The following is a 26,596-nucleotide window of genomic DNA, read 5'->3' as shown; positions in this document are numbered from 1 at the left end:
TGAGTTCAAACCACCAACTTTGCAGTTCAAATTGACCTTGTGGTGTATTGTTTACAGTGCCACACCAGGACTCACAAAAGGACAAGTATCATATGAGACCACTGTTGTATAAAGTCAAGAAAAGCTTTTCATACTAAAAGAAACATTCTTTGATGGTTACCAGAGATGAGAGGGAAGGGGGAGCAATTCATTTGCTACAGGGTGGTGGTGGTGATGTGCTGTGGAGTCTGTTCCAAATCAAAGTGACCCTGTACAGGGTTTTTGAGGCTGTAAATCTTTATGGGAGCAGAAAGCCTCATCTTTCTCCCCTGGAACAGCTGGAAGTTTCGAACTGTTGACCTTATGGTTCACAGCCCAATTCATAATCACTATGCTACCAGAGCTCCTTTTGCTACAGGGTAGGCAGTGTTAACTTGGGTGAGGGGGAAGGCAATATCCAATAAGAGGGAGGCTAGGGGTGGCACTGTAGGTTAATGCACTGGACTGCAAAGTTGTTTTGAACCATAAGGTCAGCAGTACCAGCTCACCAGCTGCTCCTCGGAGACACTATACAGGGTTGCTATGGGTTGGAATTGACTCGGCGGTGCTTAACAACAACAGCAGCAGAATGATGAAGGCATAGGAAGACAAGGAGAGGAGTACAAGAGATAAAAACTGTTATATACACAATCCTCTGATAACAGCGATCCACAAGGTCACTATGAGTCCAACCAAATCAATGGTACTTGGCGCTTAACAACAACAAATGGTTAGATGCATGGATAGAGGCACAGGCTGAAAGGGTGTGAGAGGGAGAGTAAGAGTACACCCACAAATAGATATATATAGGTTTGATAGAGGATATTTGTACACTGGTCTTTACCTTTGCTGTAAGTGTATCTATGAATATGGTGGGGTATAAAGCAGGTAAAGTTATGAAAATTTCTTAGACATTACGGAACACCTTGAGAGAATGTATCACTGAGTCTGGGGGCTCAAGACCATAGTTTTGGGAGACACCATGGTCAATTGACATGACATAGCCCAAAAGACAGTGGGCTACATTCCTATTTGGTGAGTAGAAATTGGGATCTTTAAAGCTCATGTGTGGCCATCAGTGTTGCAATTATTGGTTGTAACTGTCCAGAGCAGGAAGGGTAATGAAAATTGCAAATGTTTGGAAACAATTCAGCCAATGGACTAGTGGACCACATGAACAACAGTCTCCTTGACTCTGAGACCAGGAAAACTAGATGATGCCTGGCTACCACCACCAACTGCTCTGAAAGGCATCAGATTAGAAGGTGATAGGAAAAAATGTGGAGCGAAACTCAGAACCATGGAAAAGACCAGACTTGCTGTTCCGATGGAGACTGCTGGAACCCCAAGACTGTAGCCCTCAGTGACCCTTCAGGACTGGAACTGAACTCACTAAAGTGGCACAATTTCTCAGCCAAGCAATATGATAGGTATCTAGGGGAACAACAGCACTAGTGAGGTGCACTCACCATGGAGCAGTCAACATTTCAAGATCAATAGGACAGAATTTACCGAAGGACAATTTGGAGGGTCTGAGAAAGAGGGAGGGATGGCAGTGTGAAATACAGGGAGGAAGTAAAATAAGTGATGTTACATTGAGGGACTGCAGTCACTGAAATGAAAAGAAGTGTATCATTTGTTGAATGTAAAACTGATCATCTACTTTGTAGACTTCCATTCCATTCACAAAAGCCTACCCCCCTCCCCCCCTATTCCAAAGAAAAAGAAATGACATGATGACTAAATGTAAAGCATTCTGAATAGAACTTGGAACAAAAAATGACATTAAGGAAAAACTGACAAAATTGAATAAAGTATGAACTTTAGTTAATAATAATGATGAATCAATATTGTCTATTAACTGTGCAATGTTTTATACCAATGTAAGATGCTATGATAAGGAAAATTAGGTGCGGTGTATAAAGAAACTCTCAATATTGTATATTATTAATTCTGTAAATCTAAAACTGTTCCAAAATTAAGAGTTTATTAACAAATTTTAACTAGTCATCCAGTATTGTTTTTACTAGTTCCTGAAGTAGTGTTGTTAAGTGCCATCCAGTCGGTTCCAACCCATAGCGACTCTGTATAGGGTTTCTGAGAAGTGACTGGTGAGCTTGAACCGCCAACCTTGTGGTTCAAACTGACTTCGCAGTCCAGCGCATTAACCCACACAGCACCACACCAGGACTCCAGTTCTTTAAGTAGTAGGCCTTAAAATCCAAAGGCATTTTGGGACAGATTTCCAATAAAGGATTTGATCTAGAGTTTTGAGAAACTAAAGGAGGGACTATAGAAAGAGATGATGTTAGGCTTGTTTCTGGAAGCATGAAACACCAGAAACAATCTGATAAGAACATAGTTGTAAAATGATAACTCAGGTTGTCCTGAGATGGAAAACAGATGATCTAATCAAGGGAAAATATGTTAAAGAACAAGTTTTTTAAGAAAGTAACTACAGTCATGATGGAATCCTGGTATGGTACTGTAAGATAAGTACTTGATTACAAGGTCGGCTTGAACTACAAGGTCGGCAGTTCAAACCCTCCACCCACTCCTTGGAAACCCTGTACAGGGTCGCTATAAATCAGAATCAACTCAATGGCACTTAACAACAACATGGGCATGGTGAATAAGGTTATTTGCACGTATAAAAGACTTGCTCCACTTGGACTTTGGAACACATTGTACTTTCACTAATGTGCTGTTCAGTTTGATGACACTGTAGGGTAAGCCTTAGACTGAGAACCAAAACTTCAGCAGTTTGAACCCACCCGCTGCTCTGCAGGAGATAGATGAGGTTCTCTGCTACTGCAAAGAGTTACCTGGAAACCCTATGAGTCGGAACTGACTTGACAGCACTAACAATGATACTGTTCTTTCCAGTTCAAACTGTCTATTCCTCAACAAAACTCCTCGCTTTTACTTCTAATAGAGTATTAAGTTTGCTTCTACGACTTATTTGGTGTCAGAAGGGGAATTCAAAGGTGCATTGCCTTCAACAACCCCTGAGGTGTCAAGAACTCAAACTTTGGTACCAGCTGAGCTGTTTGGGCTCTCTACTTCCACAAAATCTCAGGAGTCATCATATGGGAAATAACCTTTGTTCTCTATGAGTCAGGCTGCTAAAAGATCAGCAGTTTGAAACTAACAGCTGTTCGGCAGCAGAGAGATGAGGCTTTCTGCTTTCATAAAGATTTATAGCCTGGGAAACCCTGAGCAGGGTCCCACTGTGAGTTGGAACTGACTCCATAGCACACCACCACCACTTCTTTGTGTTGGGAATCCTGGTGTGGTGCTGTAGGATAAGCATTCAACCACGATGTTGGTTTGAACCCCAAGGTCTGCAGTTCAAACTCACCAGCCACTCCTCAGAAATCTTACAGAGGTTTGCTGAGTTTTATTATATGATCTTTTTTTTTTTTTTCTATTTCTATGATTTGTTTCATTGTACTTGCAAGTTTGTTTCCGATCTGTTGCAAACATAGGGAATGTCAGTCCAGAGACCAATCAGAACCATTCTCTGGAACTTCTGCTTATTATATGAATGAGTATTTTAGCCCTGTAATTTGCTCATTTCTGGATGACTGGTATTATCTCACCAATAGTAGTTTGGAAAATCAGTGGCTACCCTTAATTCTTTAAGAGCTTTCAAAACTAGCTTTTCTGCACAGTAAGCTAGAGAACCCAGCTACTGGATTGAAAGTCCCAGCAGGATGACTATTTTGGTTGTTTGTATTTGGAGTTTGGTTTGAGCTCCCTACAGACACTTTGTAAAATCAGTGGCCACTTTTGGGCACTTTCCAATTAGAAAGACTGGTATGTATAAAATAAGAGTCTAGCTGGCAGGATGAATTAGATTCAGGAAAAGAAATCATGTTTCCTGTAATTGTTATGAAAGAATCCCAGAGTCTTTTAAGCTGCAAAAACATGTGGGCAAGGATCTGAACATATTAAAAGCCTCTAGGGCACTGGACACCAACTGAAAGACAACCATGAAAGGATAGGCTAGGTTGCCCACCAGTCAAAAGAACACTGTCATACAATGAAGGAACTCTGTGAAACAATACACTGACCAAAACCCAAACCCCATGACAGACTCCCTGCTAGGAATTTTATTTGACTCTGGGAGATCAAAGTTTCAGCCTATTCTTAACATTCTTAATAAATCTGGATTTCCTCCTACTGGGACGCTGGTTTGGAGTTCAAGTTCAAAAACATTAAGAGCTGGATATACTTGAAGTAATTTAGAATTTCATGATTACTTTGGGAAAATGAATTCCATGTACTCTTTTCCATTCATTTTGGGAAAATGAGTTCCTATTTATATTGTCTTTTCTTTCCTCTGTGGAACTTGTGCTTGATTTTCAGGTTTTTGCCAGATGGTCTGAATAAAATCCTTCCATCTGAGGCTCTGGTAATTTACTAAATTATCTAGGAGCAGTTTTGCTGCTGATTTGAGTCAATCTTATGCTAGAATTACTGTATAAATTTTAATAAACCGAATTTCCCAAATATTTGCCTTATGTAATATTGAGTATAAGCTAAGTTTTGAGCGGGCTTCAGAGATTGGTGAATTTAAGTTTTTGTTCTGTTTCATTTTTATTCTAAGAGCTTGCCTCTGGTCTAGAGCACTGTGTCTGAGTAATATTGGTTTGAAGGTCATGGTTAGTGTTTTTTATGGGGCTGTCTAAAATCTCAGTTTTCTTCTCTTCCATGAAAAACCATTTCTGTAACTATATTATGATTTGGATTTTTAGTAACAACTTCGAGAAACTTTGATACAAATTGATCTATTTGAAAGGTGCACAAAAAAGGATAGATTATTTAATTGATATAACAAGGCCTTAAAAAAGTGACAAATCATTCTAAGTTGCTTCTCTAAAGGATCCTATAAAGCATGCAAAAGATAGAGCTCTGAAAATGTAATAATTTCCTACCTTCAAACAGTATTATTAAAACTAGATTATAATATTGATTCAAAGAACTTTTTCTTGGTCAATTTGATAATTGGTGCTACAGATTAATGCACTGAACTGTAAGATCGGTTTGTACTGAAAGGTCGGTGGTTCAAGCTCACCAGCCACTCCTTGGAAACTCTATACAGGGTCGCTATGAGTTTGAACTGACTCAGTGGCACACAATAACAACAACAAAAGTGCTTACATAAGTTTAATAGTTCATAAACAGTTCAGGCTCTCTGATCCATAGAATGAGAGACCTGAGTGCCTTAAGGCTGAGGCTTCCTGGTAAGTGAGGTGCCTTTGGGCATTTATTGATAGAACTAAGAACACTGTAACAATTGCTCAAGCAGGGCAGAGCTAAAGCTGACCTCTTTGAGAGACCAAGGAGCCAGGAAGCAGAATCTGAAGACAAGTACTGGAAGTGTAGGGCCATGGCCTTTCGGTGTCAACATGTGGGGCCACAGCTTCTGAGGTTTCTAAGGATGGGACCACAGTTTCCTTGGTTTTAAATGGTCAAATCTCACCAACTTGGTTTTGGAGCCACTGCCCAAAGCTGAGGGAGTGGAGCTGCCAGACCTGAGGGGGCAAAAGAATAGGGCCTGCCAGTGATGAGGCAGTGGAGTTACCACTCAAAGCAGGAGAATGGAACTACCCAAAGCCAAAGAACAAGAGTTGTATTTCAGTGGGCCTAGAAGTCAGACCTGAAATCCAGGGGGTCCAGGAACCTCTACCTAGAATCTAGCGAGCAAGGCCAACTGTGAGAGTCTGGAGAGCAGGGCCATTGCTTAGCTGGTCTTAGAGAACAGAAGATTATTTTCAAGCTTTAAGAGCTAATTAAATTGCTCTGCTTAATTTTTAACTTCATTGGTGTCCCATTATTCCTTTCTTCTCTGTGATTGCTCCTATTTACAAACAAATGTCTACAAGCAGATAACTTGTATTCTAGAGTCACATATGAAGAAGAATTTTACCCCAGGTTGTAATATGAACTGGGAAGATTTTAGGGATGATATAATCCTGTGTAAACGTGTTTTGTATGAGATAAGTACATAAATTTTAGGGGGCAAAATGGGGGCGTATCATGGGCTGAATTGTTCACCCACCCACTCAAATATGAGTCAATTAGGCTGGCCCATAAAGATTCTCTATGGTTTGGCAGATATTCAATGATCCCACATGATGTGAACTGATGTGATTAACTGATCGGTTGTAGTAGTATAAAGGGTGTGATGTGTTTTTGGGGAGAAAAGCCTCAAATTTAAATGTATATTATAGATGCTTCATTATTAAGTGTTAAACAGAACAAAGACATAGATATCCAGATGAAAGAGACCACCATCATGAGGTGCAACCCATACCAAAACCCACGTCCAAAGGATTCACAGACATGTGACTGATTTATAAGACATAGACAAGAAAAGAAGTTTATCACAAAATCATGGTTGGTGGTAGATCCATTTGTCACAATCATAGGCTAGACTATGGAAGCAGGAAGGGGACCATAATTGGGATATATATACTACTGTGGATTAGAAATTTTTAGATTGGTTCTGGGGCCCTCCAACCATCTTTGTTGGGGACCATGCAGTTCCGGTAGCCTAATTTTCATTAAGGGCATGGCATCCAAATCCCTGGGAGGGACACTGTCCCTCCCTGGGCTAGCTAGGGGAGTGATCTTAATCCACTTTCAAATACATTTTTCCAGACAGCATATCTGTCACTCATTGATTTCCCCAATTTATCATGATCACTTTGGCAGTTCAGCTGTCACAAGTGTGTAAAGTACTCAAGATAGTGTCTGAACTTATGTCAAGGCTCAAGATGGACTTAGAGCTCTGACTTTGGGCCACAACCTTCTCCAGAACAAATGCCTTTAGATTTCAGGGTCTAACGCTTAAGTTCATCACTCGTCTGTCAGTTTGTCGTACTGTGGTGACTTGAGTATTATGTGATTCTGGAAGCTATACCACTGGTATTTTAAGGTGCCCCAGCAGGGGCACCTAGCTGAGCTTCTAGACAAAGACAGACTAGGAATGAGAGAGGAAATACTTCTGAATATTTAGTCACCGAAAACCTCATGAATAGCAGTGAAACACTGTCAGCATCAGAATACTGAACAATGAACCACAATGAAGAGCACCAGAATATTATCAGATATAGTGCCAGAAGATGAGCCCAGAAGATGAGCCCTTCAGTTTGGAAAGCACTCAAAATACAACTGGGGCAGATCTGTTTCCTCAAAGTAGAGTTGACTGTGATGATGTGAATGGAGTAAAGCTTTTTGGGACCATTATTTGCTGATGAGGCACAACTCAAATTGAGGAAAAACAGCTGTAAACATTAATAATCAGAACATGGAATGTACGAAGTATGAATCTAGGAAAACTGGAAGCTGTCAAAAATGAAATGGGACACATAAGTATCAATATCCTAGGCATTACTGAGCTGAAACGAGCTAGTATTGACAATTTTGAATCTGACAAATTGAAGAGGAATGGCATTACATGCATCATAAAAAAGAACATTTCAAGACCTATCCTATAGTACAACACTGTCTGTGATAGGATAATATCCATACACTGACAAGGCAGACAAGTTGATAAAACTATTATTTAAATTTAGGCACTAACCACTAAAGGAAGTGATGATGAAATTGGAATGAGGGATTTCACTGCTGATGTCAGATGGATATTGGCTGAAAGCAGAGACTATCAGAAAGATGTTTACCTATATTTTACTATGAAAAGACATTCGATTTTATGGATCATGACAAGCTAAGGACAACATTGAAGAATCAGTATTCCAGAACATTTAATTATGCTCATGTGGAATGTTTTCATAGACCAAGAGGCAGTTGTTTAAACAGAACAAGGGAACACTAAGTGGTTTAAAATTAGGAAAAGTGTGCACTAGGGTTATATTCTTTCATCATATTTATTCAACCTGTATGCTGAGCAAATAATCTGAGAAGATGGATCGTATGAAGAAAAACTTGGCATCAGGTTTGGAGGAAGACTCATTAACAACCTGTGATATGCAGATGATACACCCTTACTTGTGGAATGTGATGAGGACTTAAAACACTGATGAAGAGTAAAGACCACAGCTTTTGATAAGGGTTGTATCTCAATGAAAAGAAAGCAAAAATCCTCACCAATGGCTCAATAAACAACATCCATATAAATGGAGAAAAGATTGAAGTTGCCAAGGACTTCATTTTGCTCAGATCAAAACCATTAACAATCATGGAAGCAGCAGTCAAGAAATCAAATGGCGTATTACATTAGTCAAATCTTTTGCACAAGACTTCTTTAACGTGTTGAAGAGCAAAGATGTCAGTTTGAGGACCAAGGTGCACCTGATCCAAGCCATGGTATTTTCAGTCACTTCATATGCATGTGAAAGTTGAACAGTGAATAAGGAAGACTGTAGAATTGATGCATTTGACTTATGGTGTTGGAGGAGAGTATTAAAAGTACCATGGACTGCCAAAGTGTTGGAAGAAGTACAGCCAGAATGCTTCCCGAAAGTCAGGATGGCCAGACTTTGTCTCTCATACTTCAGACATATTATCGGGAGGGACCAGTCCCTGGAGAAGAATATCATGATTGGTAAAATGAAGGGTTAGAGAAAAAGAGGAAGACCCCCAAATAGATGGACTGGCATAGTGGCAGTAGCAATGGGCTCAAACGTAGCAATGACTGTGAGGTTGGCACAGGACCTGGTTCTGTTGTGCACAGGGCCGCTATGTTGGTTCCAACTCAATGGCACCTAACAACAACACCACCAACCAACTTCTTCAGTTTGAAATTGATTAAACATGCAATCAAGATGCATTGTTACTTACTGGTATTGGAATGCAGAAGTTGGAATCAAAGACTAGGGATCAGGAGTTGGAAAATATGGTGCTGGTGTTAAGAATGACTCTAGAGATCACTTGATAGACACTTAGAAGATCAACAAGTGTTTTATTCCAAGCACCTTTATTCAGCTACATAAACGGTGACTATACATGTGGACCTTGCCAGATGGAACACACAGGAATCAAACTGACTACATCTGTGGGAAGAGACAATGGAGAAGCTGATTATCATTAATCACAACAAGGCCAGGTCCAACTGGGGGACAGATAATCAACTGATCATATACAAGTTCAGGCTGAAGCTGAAGAAAATTAAAACAAAATGAGTCATAAATCCATGCTGAAGGCTGTATCGTTGATCTTCATCAACAAGTGCTTCAAATTCTCTTTGCTTGAAAACAAAAATTTGACCTTGAGTATATTCCACTTGAATTAAAGTTACTCTCAAGAAATGATTTGATACATTAGACACTAATGACTGAAGACTAGAAGAGTTGTGGGATGACATCAAGAACACCATACATGAAGACAGCAAAAGATCACTAAAAAGACAAGAAATAAAAGATAAAAATGGATGTCAGAAGAGACTCTAAAATTTGCTCATGCATATAAACTAGCTAAAGTGAGGGGTAGAAATGATGAAGTAAAAAAGCTGAACAGAAAATTTCAAAGGACAACTCAGGAAGGTAAAGTCAAATATTGTAATGAAATGTGCAAAGATCTGGAGTTAGAAAACCAAAGAGAAAGAATACTTTTAGCATTTCTAAACCTGAAAGAAGTGAAGAGAAAATTCAAATCTCGGCTTCCAATATTGAAGAATTCTATGGAGTGTGCCGCTATCGGTTAATGCGCTGGACTTCAAAGTCGCTTTGTACCGGAAGGTCGGTGGTTCAAGCTTACCAGTGGCTTCTCAGAAACCCTATACTGGGTCACTATGGGTCGGAACCAACTCAACAGCATTTAACAACAACAACAATGGACAAAATATTGAAAAATTCAGGAAGCATTAAAACATGAAAGGAATACACAAGATTCACTGTACAAAAAAAATTATGTTTAACCACTTCAGGCAACAGTGGAAGATCAAGAACTGATGATATTGAAGGAAGAAGTTCAAGCGACTGAAGACATTTGTGAAAACTCCAGGAATGAAAGGGATTTGAAATGTTTCAACAAACTAATGCAGTGCTGGAAGCACTCACTAGTCTGTGCCAAGAAATTTGAAAGGACTGGAAGAGATCCATATCTGTGCCCATTCCAAAGAAAGGGGACCCTGAAGAATGCAGAAATTAACAATATCATTAACATCACACCCAAGTAAAGTTTTGCTGAAGATAATTAAAAAATGGTTACAGTAGGGTTACATCAGGGAACACCCAGAAATTCAAGCTAGAGTCAGAAGAGGATTTGGAAATAGGGATAGCATTGCTGATGTCAGATGGATCTTGGCTGGGAATTCCAGAACACTTCATTGTGTTCATACAGAACCTGTACATATAGACTAAGCGACAATCCTTTGAACCAAACAGGGGATACTGACTGCATGGTTTAAAATCAGGAAAGGTGTGTGGTATGGTTGTATCTTTTCACCACATTTATTTAATCTCTATGCTGAGCTAATAATCTGAGAAGCTGAATAATGAATAACAATGTAGCAACAACTTTTTAAATGGTGACACAGATGACACAACCTTATCTGCTGAAAGCAAAGAGGACTTGAAGATCTTGTTGATAAAGATCAAAGAATACAGCCTTCAGTATGTATTCTGACTCAATGTAAAGACAACAAAAATCCTCATAATTGGACCAACAACATCATCATAATAAATGTAGAAAAGATTGAGATTGTCAAGGATTTAATTTTGCTTGGGTCCACAATCAATGCTCATGGAAACAGGAGTAAAAAAAACTCAAATGGCATGCTGCATTGGACAAATCTGATGCAAAGACCTCTTTAAAGTGTTAAAGTGCAAAGATGTCAGTTTGTGGAATAAGGTGTCCCTGATCCAAGCCAAGTTATTTTCAATGGCCTCTTATACATGTATAAGCTGAACAATTATGGTGTTGGCCAATAGTATTAAAAGTATCATGGACTCCACAGAGGGTTGGAGCTGAGAGTGAAGCATCCAGATGATATGAAGTGAAGGGAGATGCACAAGAACACCATGTGACCTAGACTCGATAGCTTGATAATCTGAACTCGACTAGAGGAAGATAAAAAACAATTTTTAATAAAGGAAACAAGGGTAAATTGCTACAATTTGATGAACCTGACCTATACTCATGGAGGTGGTGGTGGTTATGTGCTATAGAGTTGGTTCCGACTCATAGCAAGCCTGTACAGGGTTTCCAAGGCTGTAAATCTTTACAGGAGCAGAAAGCCTCATCTTTCTCCCATGGAACAGCCCGATTCATAACCACTACACTACCAGAGTTCCTTACTCATGGAGGTAGTAACTCGAAATACTAACAAAGGGAAGGAGTCTTCACATTAAGTATCAGTGCTATCCCCTCTATACACAGGGAAAATAGGGATGGTCAACTTAGACATTGGCTACCTAAAATGAGGGGGTGATAAAGGCATGAAGTGACTAGTTTACAAGGTTTCAAGGGGGAGCTTAGTTTAATAGTGTGTGGGGAAAGAAAGGGTCCCCACTGAATAGTTTTCATCTTGTCTAGATGGGTCTGGTTAAAAGAGATGGGAATAAGATTCTTAAGATTCAATAGTGAGTAATTGTTATCATGACTAATTGCAACTGTCACAATAGTAAAGGTAGACATTTTGTAAAAAAACAACAACAACGGAGGAGTGGTTAATCTTACAGTCCAGAAGCAGAGGACCCTAGGATCATCAAGGGAGAAGAGCACAAGTGGAATGGGACACCTTATCCAGAGAAGCAGCGATATCAGAGATGGACGCAGAGATAGAGACATGGAGAGAGGGTGCAGCTGAGGACTCTAGATTCATGGGAAGAGAGGGATTGAGAGCTAGTGGCCAGGAGGCAGACTTGCAGAATGTGTCCTTTGGTGGTGTAAATTATTATATATGCCTGAGTGTTTTTTTGTTGTTGTTGTTGTTGTTTTTAAAGCTAACAAGAATTGAGAGAAACACTGTTAACTGATGGTACATGGAGGGGATTATAATCATTGTAATGAAACAAAGTGTATGATCTGTTGAATGTAAAACTGATGATCTGCCCTGTAAACTTTTACTTGCTCCACAATAAAACCCTTAATTTTTTTATTATTTTTTTTGAAAGTACCATGGACTTCCAGAAAAATGAACAAACCTATTTTGGAAGAAGTTTAGCAAGAAGGTCGCTAGAAGGGAGGATGGTGAGACTTCGTCTTAGGTACTTTGATTAGTTGGTACAGGTGGTACTTTGATCAGTTATGTATCAGGAGGGACCAGTCCCTGGAAAGGATATCATGCTTGGTAGAGAGTCAACAAAAAAGAAGAAGACCCAACAGTGAGACAGACTGACACAGTGGCTGGAACAATGACCTCAAATATAATAGCAATAGTGAGAATGATACAGAAATGGGCAAGGTTTTGTTCTGTTATGCATAGGGTTTCTATGAGTTGGAGCTGACTCCATAGCACCTAACAACTACAAGCCTCCTAAACTATGAGAAAATATAATTGTGTGTTAAAGCCATCCACTTTTGGTATTTCTATAATAGCAACACGAGAGAACCAAAATACTGAATAACCAAAACATTATTAAAAGGGAAAGAATGTGGTTAGTCAATTATTTTTTAACTTCTTACAGTGAATTGAGTGAAGATTAACAGACAAAAATCATCAGTGTTACATTCAACAACTTATATACTTTGTTTCATCTCAATGATTACAACCCCCTCCCTGCAACACAGTCAACCTACTTCTTCCCTGTGGCTTCCCTTTTACATTTGACATTTCATAAACGAGTAAAGCAAAAATATTTGATGTAGACATTTATATATATATATATATATATTCATTTAAATGTCCTAAGGGCATATTCTGCAAGTCCGCTTCCTTCCCTAATATCATGAAAGATGAGAAGATTTAAGAAGTTGAACGAACTTCAAACAGGATAGATCCCAAAAGAAAAATCACCAAGACATATAGTAATCAAAATTTCAAAACCAAAGATAAGGAAATAATCTTTGTTTTCCATGTGTCTTGGCATTAATCTTTTCCTGATTTTAGCAGGTTCTCAGTGCAGGGCTTCTGGGTCCAAAGAATATACTTCTCCTATTCTTTCTTTGTGGTAGGAGGTCCTCTTATCTCTGCTTGTTTTTTAATCCCCTTTTAAAAAAATTATGAATTGAGTGACAGTTTACAGATCATCAGTTTTACTTTCAACAAATCATATACTTTGTTTCATCTCAATGATTGAAATCCTCCCCATGTAAGAACAATGATTCCACTTTCTCCCTGTGATTATTTCCATTTTATGCTTCTTTCCATCCCTTCTCAACTTTGTCCTTAGGTAAATGCTGCCCTTTTGATTTCCAATAATTGACCATTACATGGTAAACATATATTTTACCAGGGTTGTCCTGCAATATACCTATCTACTGCTTGGTGGAAAATTGGGCCATGAAGGTGAGTTCCCTTCTAAACCTGAAGGGTAGTTGAGGGCCATTAGTGTCGGGTTCCTCCAGTCTCTTTTTGACCAGTAAGATTGATCTGTTTTTATAATTTTGAGTTTTGTTCCTCATTTTCTCCCACTGTTTTTTATTCACTTTTATATCTCAAACAAGATTGAGTCATGATAAAACCTAAGCCTGTAGAGTGTAGCAGGCTTCCTTAATGCCAGTAATTTGGCCTCATTAATATCATAGAGGTTAGAATTTACAACATATAGGGTAATTACATCAGGTCATAAAATTCAAAATAATTATATAATACTGAGAATTAAAGTCTAGCCAAGTTGATCCATATTTTGGGGGACATACAATTAAATCCTTAATTTTGAAAAGAGGATTGACACAGTGAGATGGATTAACAGGCACAACAAGATTGTGTGGATAGAGCATGACTGGGTGGTGTTTTGTTCTGTTGTACACAGGGTTGCTAAGAACCAACTCCACTACAATAATAACAATGAAAACCTAGGGTTCTAAACTAAATTGTTGTTGTTATTATGTGCCGTAGAGTCGGTTCCGACTCATAGCGACCCTGCACAGGGTTTCCGAGGCTGTAAATCTTTTTGGGAGCACACTGTCTCATCTTTCTCCCGCGGAAGAGCTGGTAGTTTCGAACTGCTGACCTTGTGGTTCGCAGCCTGTAATAGAACTGTATAATATCTTTATTTGAAGATTAGCTTAGAAAATGTTATTCCTAACAATTTCAAGTTTTTTTTAACAATGTGAATTTGAGGCTATTTATAGTTTTCCAGATACAAGAGTACTAATTATATTTTGCACAGCTTTGCTTAATCTGTTTTGCTGCTAAACAAAATTGTTAAGTGTCATCAAGTGGGTTCCAACTCTTAATGTCCCTGTATAGTGTTTCTGAGGAACTGCTAGTGGATTTGAATCGGTGACCTTGCGGTTAGCAGAATAGTGCTTAGCCTACAGCGCCACGCCAAGACTCCAAAACAGAATTAGGAAGTCACAATCTTAATACTTAAGTAGTGAAACTACGTTGGGCTTTGTAAAGAAAATAAAGCTACTCTCAGATGGTAATAATCAGAGGCTATGTGGGTTCTCCTAAGGAACTCTGGTAGTGTAGTGGTTACGAGTCAGGCTGCTAACCTCACGGTCAGCAGTTCGAAACTACCAGCTATTCCACGGGAGAAAGATGAGGCTTTCTGCTCCCGTAAAGATTTACAGCCTCGGAAACCCAGTACAGGGTCGCTAAGACTCGGAACCGACTCCATGGCCCACCATCACCACGTGGGTTCACTTGATATTTTAACTGTTCATTACTACTCTGGTGAATGGCACTTCGCTTAAATTATCACGTTGGAGGAGAATATTGAAAGTGCCATGGGCTGATCCGTTTTGGAAGAAGTGCAGCCAGAGTGCTCCTTGGAGGCCAGTAAGGCCAAACTTCGTCTCTCATACTTAGGACGTATTGTCAGGAGGGACCAGTCACTGGAGAAGGATATCATGTTTGGTAAGGTGGAGGGTCAAAGAAAAAGAGGAAGACCCCCATCGAGATGGATTGGCAAAGTGGCAGCATCTACGGACTCAAGCGTGGCAACAGTTGTGAGGTTGGCCCAGGATCGGGCAGTTTCATTCTGCTGTGCTTGAGGTCGCTATGGGTCGGTACCGACTCGATGGCACCTAACAACATCATGTACAAATGTCTGTGTCACAAAAGATTTATATACATCATAATTTTCACTTTGCAAACAATGTATAGAGCACCTATTATGCACAAAAACTTGAGCTGAAGAGCTTTGGTGTTTCTAGCAATTAAGAAACGGTACTGAGGCTGCTTTCTCAAAGGAGGATTTTGTACTTTTAGAGGGCAGGGAAAGTATATGTTAAACTAAGCTTTTGCTTGTTTATATTCCAGTGTCCTTGGCCTCCAGCGAAAACCTAAGGCAAGCTAAAGCTTGCTCAAAGGAACTATATAAGGTTTTCAGTGATTTGGGTTTGCCCTAAAGCAAGACCATGGATTCTTGAAGAGATTTAATCAAAGGCGGGTTTTTTTGTGTGTGATTTTTTAAAAAAAGAATCTGTTTGCAATTTGAAATTTCAGCGCGGTCCTGCAGACATGCACTAAGGGAGACGGGTTCGAGTCCCGCCGCTTACGGTTCGCCAGCCAGCGCCTTAGGAACCCGCAGCGAGTCCCTCAACGGCACCTGAACGCCTGCGGGCATATAACCACGTTATTGCTCAGTCGATCCTGATCCCAAGAGCTCGGCGAGAGTTACCGGAAAGAGGCATCGCCCTCTCAGTGGCTTGGAGGTGCCGTTTTGAGAAAGGCCACGAGGGCGGGACCTTGGGCCATGAGGGGCTATTTCCTCACACACATATCAGGGTGAGAGAGGCCGCGTTGGGACTAGTGGGGAGGGCAATAAGGCACGATCCAGCGGGGCCTAAGCATTGGTGGGCACTGACGTTGCGCAGCCGGGGAAACCGACAGTTCACAGTGGGGAAAGATGGGTCAAGGTAACGAAAGTCTCACCACAGCCCACACGCCACCGACGCCTAGTTGAAGGAATTCTAGAGCGCATGGGGGAAGGGTGCAGAGAGTTGGCACCTCGCAGAGAGCATGCTCCGTTCTGAGAGCCGTAAGTGGAGAAGCAGGCATGCGCAGTGAGCCTAGGGTGGGTTGGCAGGGGGGAGGGGCTGGCGTGAGCGGGCTGATGTGTTTATCCGGTTTTCTGGGTGGGCGGTCAAAGCGCACGCGTAAGGACGAAAGGCGGCGATGCGGAGTATTGGAATGCGCATGCGCTGAATGAGCCGGTAGTTCTAGGAGGGTGCGAAGGGGGGCTCTTAGAGGAGAAGCAGGGGAAAAGGGAAGCGAAGGGAAGGGAAAAGGCGGGGGGAGGGGTGAGAGTGCGTTCTGCGCATGCGTGCGAGCGGTAGCGACGACGGCGGCGGGGGAGTCTCGGGATGACAGTGGCTTTGCCCGTTGGGGTAACGGTCGTTGTCGCCGGCAGGGCCTGAGACACCGCGCAATCCGTGGGATCCATTAAGACTGCAGTAGCCCGGGCTCGATCGAGCGAGAGGGGCGCGTGGAGTCGGGGTGAGGGCGGCGAGGCACGGGGGGGAGGGGCTTGCGGCAGGGCCTTGCTGTGTGCGCTGGGCGGCGGCGGCGGGGCCTGGCGGCGTGAGCATTTGCTCAGTGGCGGACGGGCGGGCGCTGCGGTCGGCGGCGGCCGTCGTGCTTGGCAGAGGCGGTGTCTGTACGGCCTGAAGAAGATGGCCGGGCAGTGAGGGGGCGGTGCTTGCGCCCAGTGACCCCGGAGTGTGCGAGTGAGGAGTGAGGGGCGCTGCCGCGGCCAGGCCGGGCCTGCTCCCCGCCCCCTCCCGCCTGCCGCCGCCGTTGGCCCGCTCACTTCCTCCCCAGCCCTCCCCTGTTGGGTTGGGGACTCTTCTGGCCTCTTCGCCACCTCAGGGAACAGCGAGGCTGCAGTCGCCGGGGCGGAAAGCCAGGCGTACTCTGGGCCCCGCGTCCGATATGGGGAATGCGGCGGCGGCCTTCCGCAGCCGCAGCAGTAACACTGGTCGCCGTCGCGGCTTCTTGCACTAGATAGTGAGAGCCTCCTCTCGAGCTGCCGTCCTTGCCGCCACCGCTGCCTCGGCGTCGAGCGCTGTGATGGAGTAAAGGGCCCTGTAGCCCGAGAGAAGCGTGCCCGCCCGCCGCCGGCTCGGGCCGGGGCCTGCTCCCGCGCCCCGCAGTCCGACCTGAGAAGATTCCACCGCGCCTGAACATGCAACTCGCACGAAGGCCGCCCGCCGAGCCGCGGGGCTAGACTGACCGCCCAGTGCGGGTCCGAGCGCCCAAGCTGCCGCACTTGCGCCCTGTGGCCGCTCGGGACGATCCCATCGAACGCTGGTTTCTTTCGCTCTTGTAGTTTGTCGTTTTTTGTCTGAGAGTCTCAGGAACGGAGGAGGGGCGCCAGGGCCCCATGTGTGGGAGGATTGCTTCAGTTCCACAAACTTGCACGGATTTTGGTTACTACTTTGGCCAGCGATTCTGCTCAGATTTCCTCCGAATTATTGCAAATTCACCGTACCGTGGCTGCTTAGAAACTTGGATCCGGCATTTCTTTTCAACCGGGAGCCATCGGTGTCCAAGTGTCTGCAATGAACCCGGTGAATGCTACTGCTCTCTACATTTCCGCGAGCCGCCTAGTGCTCAACTACGACCCCGGAGACCCCAAGGCGTTTACAGAGATTAACAGGCTCCTGCCTTACTTCCGACAGTCCCTCTCGTGCTGTGTTTGCGGTAAGACACTTTTTACTGTTCCCTTGGCACTGCTCGTTTTGTTTTTAAAAGAAAAACAAAACCCCGAAACCCCTCCTGGGTTGGTAACTTGAACGCTTTGACGGCCTGCTCGTTTGAGTTAAGTTCTTGTTTCTGCTGCAGTAGAAACCGGAGTCCGTTTGAGAGTGGCCGAGAAACTTGTGCCCTGCCTTCCCGAAGGCGGAATCGCCACCGCTGGCCTCTCGGCTCTTGGCTCCGTCGGAAATCTGCCGCTTCTGGGGATGGGTTTTACTCCGCGGTTTCGAGAAGTTCGTGGGAAACTGGAATGAAAAGATCATGGGATTTTCCACGAAATTTTTGAAGCCCCCTCGTATATGCGTGCACATTGCTGCTTTAAATGTTCGTTTTTTTAAAAAAAACCTGGACTCCAGACCGGATTGAAGCCTGTCCATGTGGCCTGTTTGCCTTTCCCCAAACTGGTTCCATGTGGACGCACGCTGTTGGCGTCTGATGACCCCTCACCTGGGAAAGCGCAGAACTTGCCCCCCCAGTTCCTTCAACAAATGTTTCCATGGTTTAATGGCAACCAGAATCTGCCGGGGGAGACAGCTGGTACTGCCAATACTTTTTAGGTATTGGGATTTTTACAGCGTTGTTACTTTGTTATGTTAGGTTTATTTGCCATTTTTTTGTTACAATGTTAATTGGCAGCATACATTCATAGTGGTGGTATTTTTGAGAGGTGAAAGGAGCATGCTAAATTGTTTGATACATTGAAACATATAGAAAACGACTATGTATCGTCAACTATGCACGTGGGAGTACTGCTTGTCAGAACCCTAAAGTGGAAACGTTAGCTAATAAAAAAGAAAGAAAGTACAATTTAACTGGCCAAACAGTAATAAGCCCCACTACCTAACCTATTGAGACTTTATTGATACACTTGTTTAGTCAGAACTTGAAACATTCAGGCACTTCTGTCTTCCACTTCATCTTAAATTAGATGAAAAGTAATTTTGAGCAAGTAGTTGACTGAAAGGGAAATTATAATCAAGTATTTCAGATGAATCCATAATTTTCTATATAGCGCTTGGCAGGATTGATTGCAAAAGAGGTAAACGTAGTGTGTGTGTGTTTTTTTGTAAACCAGGTACTTAGTCTCATAAACGTTTAAGTTACAGAGTGAGTTAGTATGTGATTATGGCTGGTAACAGACACTCAGCACCTTTATGGAGAAACTGTAGCCCTGGGCAAATCACTTAACTGCTGTGAGCCTCGGTTTCTTAAGGTACAAAATGATAGTGTTGGGTTGAGTCCAAAGTTACCTTTCAGTTTAAAATTTACACGTATATTAGCGTATGAGTGTTGCTTGGTTTCATCATACCGCCCACCCCACTATTTATGTCCTCTTAGCTTTCGATGGTTTGAGTACTGAAGAGAGTGAGGTGACTCCTCTTAACACACCTGTGTTTTTTTGTTTTTTGTTTTTTTTTAGGGGTGGATGGACCTGTGATGAGGTGTGAGGTAGGGGAAATGGAAGGTAGTAGCACCGCCTGGCCTGAAGCTGCAGTAGTAGAGACTGATGTCATTAAGTATATTATAGATCTTGTAGTAAAAGGAAAGGACTAGAGGGTGAGGCTTAGCTTTGTAATTTAAGAAAGGACTGGTAGTTTTGAAATCCTGTAGATGTTTGGTTTTTACCAGTAGCTTCAGGATACTTGAGGTCTAGTTGGACATTCCCCCCTCTCCCACTTAATTAAATGTCATTAAGGATAAAAAAGTTTTAAAAAGTTCAGCTGAAACTTTTTTTTTTTTTTTAATTAAGCCTGGCAATACAAGGGAGCTTTTTCTGGTAGAGTCGCTATGTAACTATCCCCTTCCTCCCCCTATACTATGGAAAATATTGTGAGTGGTGGTGGTGGAGTGCCTGTAGTCATTCCCACTCATAGCGACCCTGTACTGGGTTTCCGAGGCTGTAAATCTTTACGGGAGCAGGAAGCCTCATCTTTCTCCTGCGGAACGGACTGATTGTGAAACTAGCAGCCCAACTAGTAACCATTATGCTACCAGAGATCCTTATTGAGTTGTTGTTAAGTGCCATGGAGTTGGTTCCGACTCATAGTGACCCTGTACAGGGTTTCTGAGGTTATAAATCTTTACAGGAGCAGAAAGCCACATCTTTCTCCCATGGAACAGCTGATAGTTTCGAACTGCTGACCTTGTGGTTCACAGATCGATTCGTAACCACTACGCTATTAGAGTTCCTTAGTTATTGAGTAGCTGGCATAAAATTTCAACAATCAGGTTGTAGGTTTGTTGTTGTATTTAAATTTAGATCCAGCATTTATTATCTTTGTACCAGGTACTGTCATGAACTTTAAAAATAGCTCAAAAGCATGAAGACATTCATGTGCAGTTTATTTCATGTAGACTATAAATTTGTATTTTGACTCTACTTTTTCAGCCCTGTTAGAAAATTTGTTTGAATTTTAGTGGTGTTTTTGTTTTTTCAAACATGCCTTTTATCTTCTTCCTCCTCTACTGTTGTTCCCTGAATTTTCTTTTGCATAAAATACCCTCCTTTTTCTCTCAAGGTCTAACTTTTCAACTACCTCTCTCAGTAAAGTCTTCATTGCTTTTGTTCTCTGTCTTTTGAACTTTTCTAACACAGTTCTAGCGATAAGGCACTTACTATCACTTATTGTCTCCCAATGCAGTTTTGTATATAATTCTTTTGATACATATCATATACTTCTTGGGAAAAATAACTTTAAGTGCACATTAATGTGTTCTCATGCTTCCCACTTTCCTGTCCATTAATTGAATGGAGGTGTTTATGACAACCAGAGGATGAAAGTGAGCTGTTAAGAAGGAAAAGTAAAAGGTCTCCAACTTTGTAGTTAGTTAGGTTCAAACCCTGACTTTCCTACCTACTATGTAAGAAAGTTGGCCCTGTTTTCTTTATCTGCAAAAGTTAGTTTCTCCAAATTTGGGTGACGACCTTATTTTTATGTGAGAAAAACCTTGTTTTTAGTGAGAATAAGTCTACAGCTCAGTGATATGTTTTTGTTGTTCAGTGTTCTTGAGTCAGTTCATGCTTATAAAGACACATTGTGATTCAAACCAGTCTTATGGTCCAGAGCTTAAGTGTCTTAATGTCTCGCTCTTGCAGTGGTGGTAGTGGTTATGTGCCGTGGAGTAGGTTCCAACTCATAGCGACTCTATACAGGGTTTCTGAGGCTGTAAATCATTACCGGAACTGAAATCCTCATATTTTCTCCCGAGGAACAGCTGGTAGTTTATTTGGGAGGGGCATTTTTGGTTCAGTGATGGAACTCTTGCCTTCCATGTCGGTAGCCCAGGGTAGTTTCTGATTTCAATGCACCTTTTGGAACCATCACCCATGTGTCAGTGTAGGCTTGTGTATTACTATGATGCTAAACAAATTTTATGGAGCTTCTAGACTAAGAATAGGAAGAAAGGCCTGATGATCTGTTTTCAAAAATTAGCTAATAAAAATCTTATGGCTCACAAAGGTCCATTGTGAAACTGATCATAGGGTGGTCATGAATGTTGGTTGAAAGGGGAGGTGGCCTGAACCTGAAGGCAGTTCAACAATCTCAACCTTCTACAGAAGTATAGAAAGGTAAGAGGAACTAAGGAAGAGACAGTCATTTCATTTATTGTCAAAACTAGGTTGTTCACTGAAAGTACAAGTTTTGTTAGCATTGTTCTTTGAAATGTTAATTAGCTGATTATCACTGATGGTTTTTCAATTGCTGGTATATTTAAACCTTCTGAAGCTTCCAGTGAATTAGGATAGCAGTGCCCTAGAGAATTACTCTTTCTAGGTCACAGAAACAGTGACCAAAACAGTATTGTTGTGGGTACTATTTGTCAGTTTGAAGGAGCTCTGGTAGCATAGTGGTTATGAATTGGGCTGCTGATCTTACAGTCAGCAGTTCGAAGCTACTAGTTATTCTGCAGAAGAAAGATGAGGCTTTCTGCTCCCATAAAGATTTACAGCCTCCGAAACCCCGTATAGGGTCTCTGTGAGTTGGAACCAACTCCATGGCACATAAAAACATTTGTTAGTTTTAGTCCTGGTGTGGCACTGTGGGCTAATGTGTCAGACTGCAAAGTCATTTGAACTGCAAGGTTAATGGTTCAAACTCACCAGCTGCTCCTTGGAAACTCTATACAGGGTTGCTATGAGTTGGAATCAACTCCATGGCACTTAACAACAACAGCAACAATTGTCAGTTCCCTGCTCCTCATAGCATAGTGGATTATGAGCTGAGGTGCTAACCGAAAGATCATTCGTTTGAATCTACCAGCCTCTCTGTGGGAGAAAAATGAGGCTTTCTGCTCCAGTAAAGATTCACAACCTCGCAAACCCTGTGCAAGAAACCCTGTGAGTTGGAACTGACTTCACGGCACATAACTACCAACAACCACCATTCTAAATGTTAGATTTGCTGTATTAGGAAGTAGAATTTCTTTTGATGGCATGAGACTTAATAAATTCTGCCCTCTGATGTTGTATGTTGTTGTTAAGTGCCGTGAAGTCGGTTCTGGCTCATAGCGACCCTGTATAGGGTTTCTGAGGAGTGGCTGGTGGGTTTGAACCACTGAATTGAGGCTCCAACTAATCTTGCAGTTCAACATATTATCTTTATGCCACACCAGGATGCCATGATGTTATATGTTGGGGTAGAAAGATGACTAAGAAGACATAGGCCTTGCCCATATGTTATTAGTGTTATGGGGAAGACGTATAGGTAAAGCAAGCAGTTACCACCTCGGAAACCTATACAGGGTCGCTATGGGTCAGAACCGACTTGACAGCACTTCACAACAACAACAACATGGTAGAGACACTTAGCTATATGAGACTTCAAGCAAGGGTCATGATAGAAAACTCAGAAATGAACTTTACATGTGAAAATTCAATTTCAGGAATTAACTGTAAAACACTTTTCCCTCTATATAATTTGTTTTTGAATAATTGTCTAGGTCAAGGGTTAAACAAACCTAATAGGTATTTAAGTAGAATTTAGTTCACTATTTTTATCCCGTGGCTTTTAAGTTCATCTGTTCTTATCTGGTGAGAATTCTGTGGGGAACATTAATCTAGTGGGCTGCTAAGGGAAAAAACTGCATAGGTAGTAAGTTGTCTTGGCAGGTAAGCCTTTTAGAATTGCCATTAACAGTTGATTACTTTTCCTAAGAAAAACTTTTTTTGTTTAGTATTCTTTCTGTATGTTAGTTCCCCCTTGGTATGTTTACAGAGCCGTGGTGGTGCAATGTGTTAAGCATTGTGCTGCTAACCAAAAGATTAGTGCTTTGAACCCACCAGCTGCTGCTCGCTGCTGTGAGATGAAGCAGATGAGGCTGTCTGAAACTGACTGTTCCCATAAAGATTTACAGGTTTAGAAATCCTGTGAAGCAGTTCTATTGTCTTATGTAGGATTGCTATGAGTGGGAATGAAGTTGAGGGCAGTAAGATGGTTTTGTTTTTTTATATATTCATGCACTGATGGCATGGGGTTACTTGTTGCAACGACTGCTAACAGTAAGGTCAGCTGTTCAAATTCATTAACTGTTCTGCAGGAGAAAGATAGGGCTGTCTGCTTCCCTAAAGATTTACAGCTTCAGAAACCCTAGCCAGGGTCACTAAATTGGAACTCAAAGGCAACATATTTATGAAAGATGAAAATGCTTTAGGAAAGGAATGCCTCACTTCATTGTACTTTGTGTTTAGAGATGAAAAGAAATTTGATCTATAACCCTTCCCATGATATAACTATCTGAAAAAATAGTAATAGTTTAAATAGTTGTTTAAGGCAGTATGTAGGAGAAATTATTTCAGTCTAGTATGATCTATGAAGTATGGAGCTTGAACTGAGCTATGAAGAATGGTAACGTTAGTGGGCTGTTCGAAGCAAGGCTTGGAGAGAATAGTTGCTTGTTTAAGCAGAAAATCAAGTTTAGGGGTTTGGGGGGAGGATCAAGTTTAGCAGGAATAAAGAGACCTTGTTTTAGTTACTCAGTGGCCTTTTGTGGGGAACCTTGATGCCATCAGCCACTCCATGGAAGAAAGAGGTCTGTTCCCTTTAAGATTTATGGAACAGTTCTACTTTGCCCTGTAGGGCTGCTGTGGATCAGAATCTATTTGATGGCATTGAGTTTGTTTTGGTTTTGGGTTTTTCATGATAGATTAAGGAATTTGACATTTATCCTGTAGGCCAATTTTTTTTTTTTTTTTTGGTGGGGGGGGGGGAGGATCTCTGTGGCCACCTGACTGAAAATCACCTTGAGCGGGGGGGACATAAGTTAATTTACATTGCCAGTAATCACCTTGGGATCCTGGTGTGGTGATGTAGGATAAGCACTGGACTGCTTATCTCAAGGTTGGGACTTTAAATCCACTAACCTTTGGAAATCCTTTATAAGGTTGCTATGAGTTGGAACTGACTAGACGATACTTAACAACAGTCATCACATCAGTCAGATTGAATTGGAATCTCTGGACAAGGAGGCTATGTAGTCTGCATTTATCTCTCTCCCCTCATCTTGATATGGGGAAGAGGATTTGAAGATCCCTATTGTAAACATTTGAGCAACAGTATTTTAAGTAGTGATGTGATAAATACTGTAGGATAAGCACTGGACTGCTATCCTACTGGCAGTTCAAACCTACCAACTGCTCCTCTGGAGAAAGATAAGCCTTTCTGCTCCTGTAGTATTTACAGCCTTGGAAAACCTTGTATAGGGTTGCTGTAAGTTGAGATGGAATCAACTCATTGGCTATGAGTTAGGGTTTTGGTTTTCATTCATAAAATATGTGATTGCTTTCCTATTTTCAGTCAGAAAATCTGAAAAGGTTACTTTGGGGGTCAAATAGAATATAGTGTTTTAGAATTTTGATATGTGTACTGTTTTAGAATTTTCAGATTAACAGTCCAGTGCTTATTCTGCAGTGCCACTCCAGGATTCCAAGGTGATGACTGGCAATCTAAATTGTAACATATGCCCCACTCAAGGTGATTTTGATTTAGGTGGCCACAGAGGATCTTTCAAGTGTGGGAACAGTAGTGAGGTTGGCCCAGGATCCGGCAGTGTTTTCATTCTGCTTTGCATAAGGTTGCTGCTATGGGTTGGTACCAACTCGATGGCACTTAGCAACAACAAGAGGATCCTTCTAAAAAATATTTTTTGGATATACATACTGTTTTAGAATTTTGCTATGTATGTATTGTATTATGCTTTGTCATTGTTGGATGTATCTAGCTAAGACCAGATTAAATGAGATTTAAAAAAAATGATTAAATATATAAACACGTCTAGCACAGTACATTTTTATTGAACTGATGAAACCGACAGCTTAATACTGATGTATGGGGAAAGTTGAAGGAAGGAGTCAAGAGGTAATCTAGTTCATATTAAAAGAGACGTTAGGAAGAACATTGATTTTTATGGCGACATTGAAAGAGTGAGGTAGGTTGGGTTTGAAATAATGTAAAGACAGCCCAATTAAAATATTCTCAGGGATTTGTTGTTGTTGTTAAGTGCCATTGAGTCGGTTCTGAACTATAGCGAGGGATTTAGCAGTGTAGTATTGGGGTTTGGGAGAGGCCTGGGGAATGTAGAGAAGGCTGAGACAGTGCAGAGTAATTTGAAAATGCTGGGTGGTTAGTGAGATAATATTATTAGTTAGGAAAAGATAAAAATAAAAACCCTTAATTTATGCCCTCTGTTTAGAAATTTAGATTTTGAAATTATATACTCTCTGATACAGCAAAACAGTATCTTCTGAGTGTTGGGGTTGTGATTCTCAGTCTCTCAAATTAATTTGAATATCTACTTCCCACCTATTATACTGCTTCTCACTTCATTTTTATGTGTGTATGTGAATGAATCTACAGTATGCCATCAATTCTTGGTTAATGCATTACTGTCTTGACTTCTCTCTGTTAACTCTTCTTCCCTCAGAATTAGCTTGGCTAGTCTTGTTGCCGTCAGTTGGTTCTAACTCACAGCTACCTCAGTTTTCAACAAAATGAAATACTGCTAGGTCCTGTGCCATGCTTGAGCCCATTTTAGCATCCAATGTGTCACTCCATCTCCTTGAGGGTCTTCCACTTTTTTGCTTACCTTATACTTTACCAAACATGACGTCCTTTTCCAGGGACTGGTCCTCTAGATAGCATAACCTGTCCAAAGTATGTGAGATGAAGTCTTGCCTTCCTCGCGTCTAAGGAGCATTCTGTCTGTATTTCCAAGACATATTTTGTTAATTCTTCTGACAGCCCACGGTACATTCAGTACTCTCTGGCTACTCTTACATATGAATGATTTAGTTTGTTTGGTGAATTATGATATACGTTTTTCTCCTATCTAATTTTTATCTCAGTTATTGTTTTCTCTTTACTGTTATTAACTACTTTCTCCTTGGCCCCTAATTCAGGATGATCTTACTCAGATCTGACCAATTACACCCCCCCCATCTTTTTATTTTGGATTGAGTGAAGATTTACAGACAAGATCATCAGTTGTACATTTCAACAAATCATATACTTTGTTTCATCTCAGTGATTACAATCCCCTCCCTCTATGCAACAATAGTTATCTCACTTTCTCTCAGTGGTTCCCATTTCTGTTCTACCCACCTTCCCATCCTTTTTTCAACTTTGTACTTAGGTACAAAGTGTTGGCCTTTTGATTTTGAATGATTAACCATTCCATGGTTACATACTTTGTTAGTGCAGTTGTTTCCTTATATACTTGTCTACTGCTTGACTGAAAATTGGGCCCTCACTTCATCCTGGTGATCAGCAAATTATATATGTATATCTCCTCCCCCCCCCC

General features: G+C 41.4%; 1 protein-coding gene across 2 annotated transcripts in view; it reads left to right on the top strand.

The window, feature by feature from the left end:
- The first annotated feature begins 17,379 nt into the window (after positions 1 to 17,379).
- Positions 17,380 to 26,596, top strand: part of MSL2 (male-specific lethal 2 homolog (Drosophila)) — a 26,728-nt gene continuing 17,511 nt past the window's right edge. Inside the window, exons 1-2 of one of the 2 annotated variants that reach the window (XM_006846602.1) lie at positions 18,327 to 18,357; positions 21,017 to 21,019. Coding sequence is in view for 1 of the 2 variants with exons in the window: in XM_006846601.1 (XP_006846664.1) it covers positions 17,605 to 17,746 (142 nt within the window). In the remaining variant the exon portion in view is untranslated. Of the gene's footprint in view, positions 17,747 to 18,326; positions 18,358 to 21,016; positions 21,020 to 26,596 lie in introns of those variants that run through there. The other variant, XM_006846601.1, reaches the window with a different exon arrangement.

The sequence above is a fragment of the Chrysochloris asiatica genome, unplaced genomic scaffold (assembly GCF_000296735.1).
Source record: "Chrysochloris asiatica unplaced genomic scaffold, ChrAsi1.0 scaffold00028, whole genome shotgun sequence".
NCBI lineage: Eukaryota > Metazoa > Chordata > Mammalia > Afrosoricida > Chrysochloridae > Chrysochloris > Chrysochloris asiatica.
Note: the sequence above shows the minus strand (reverse complement) of the source record. Positions and strands in the feature narration are given on the sequence as shown.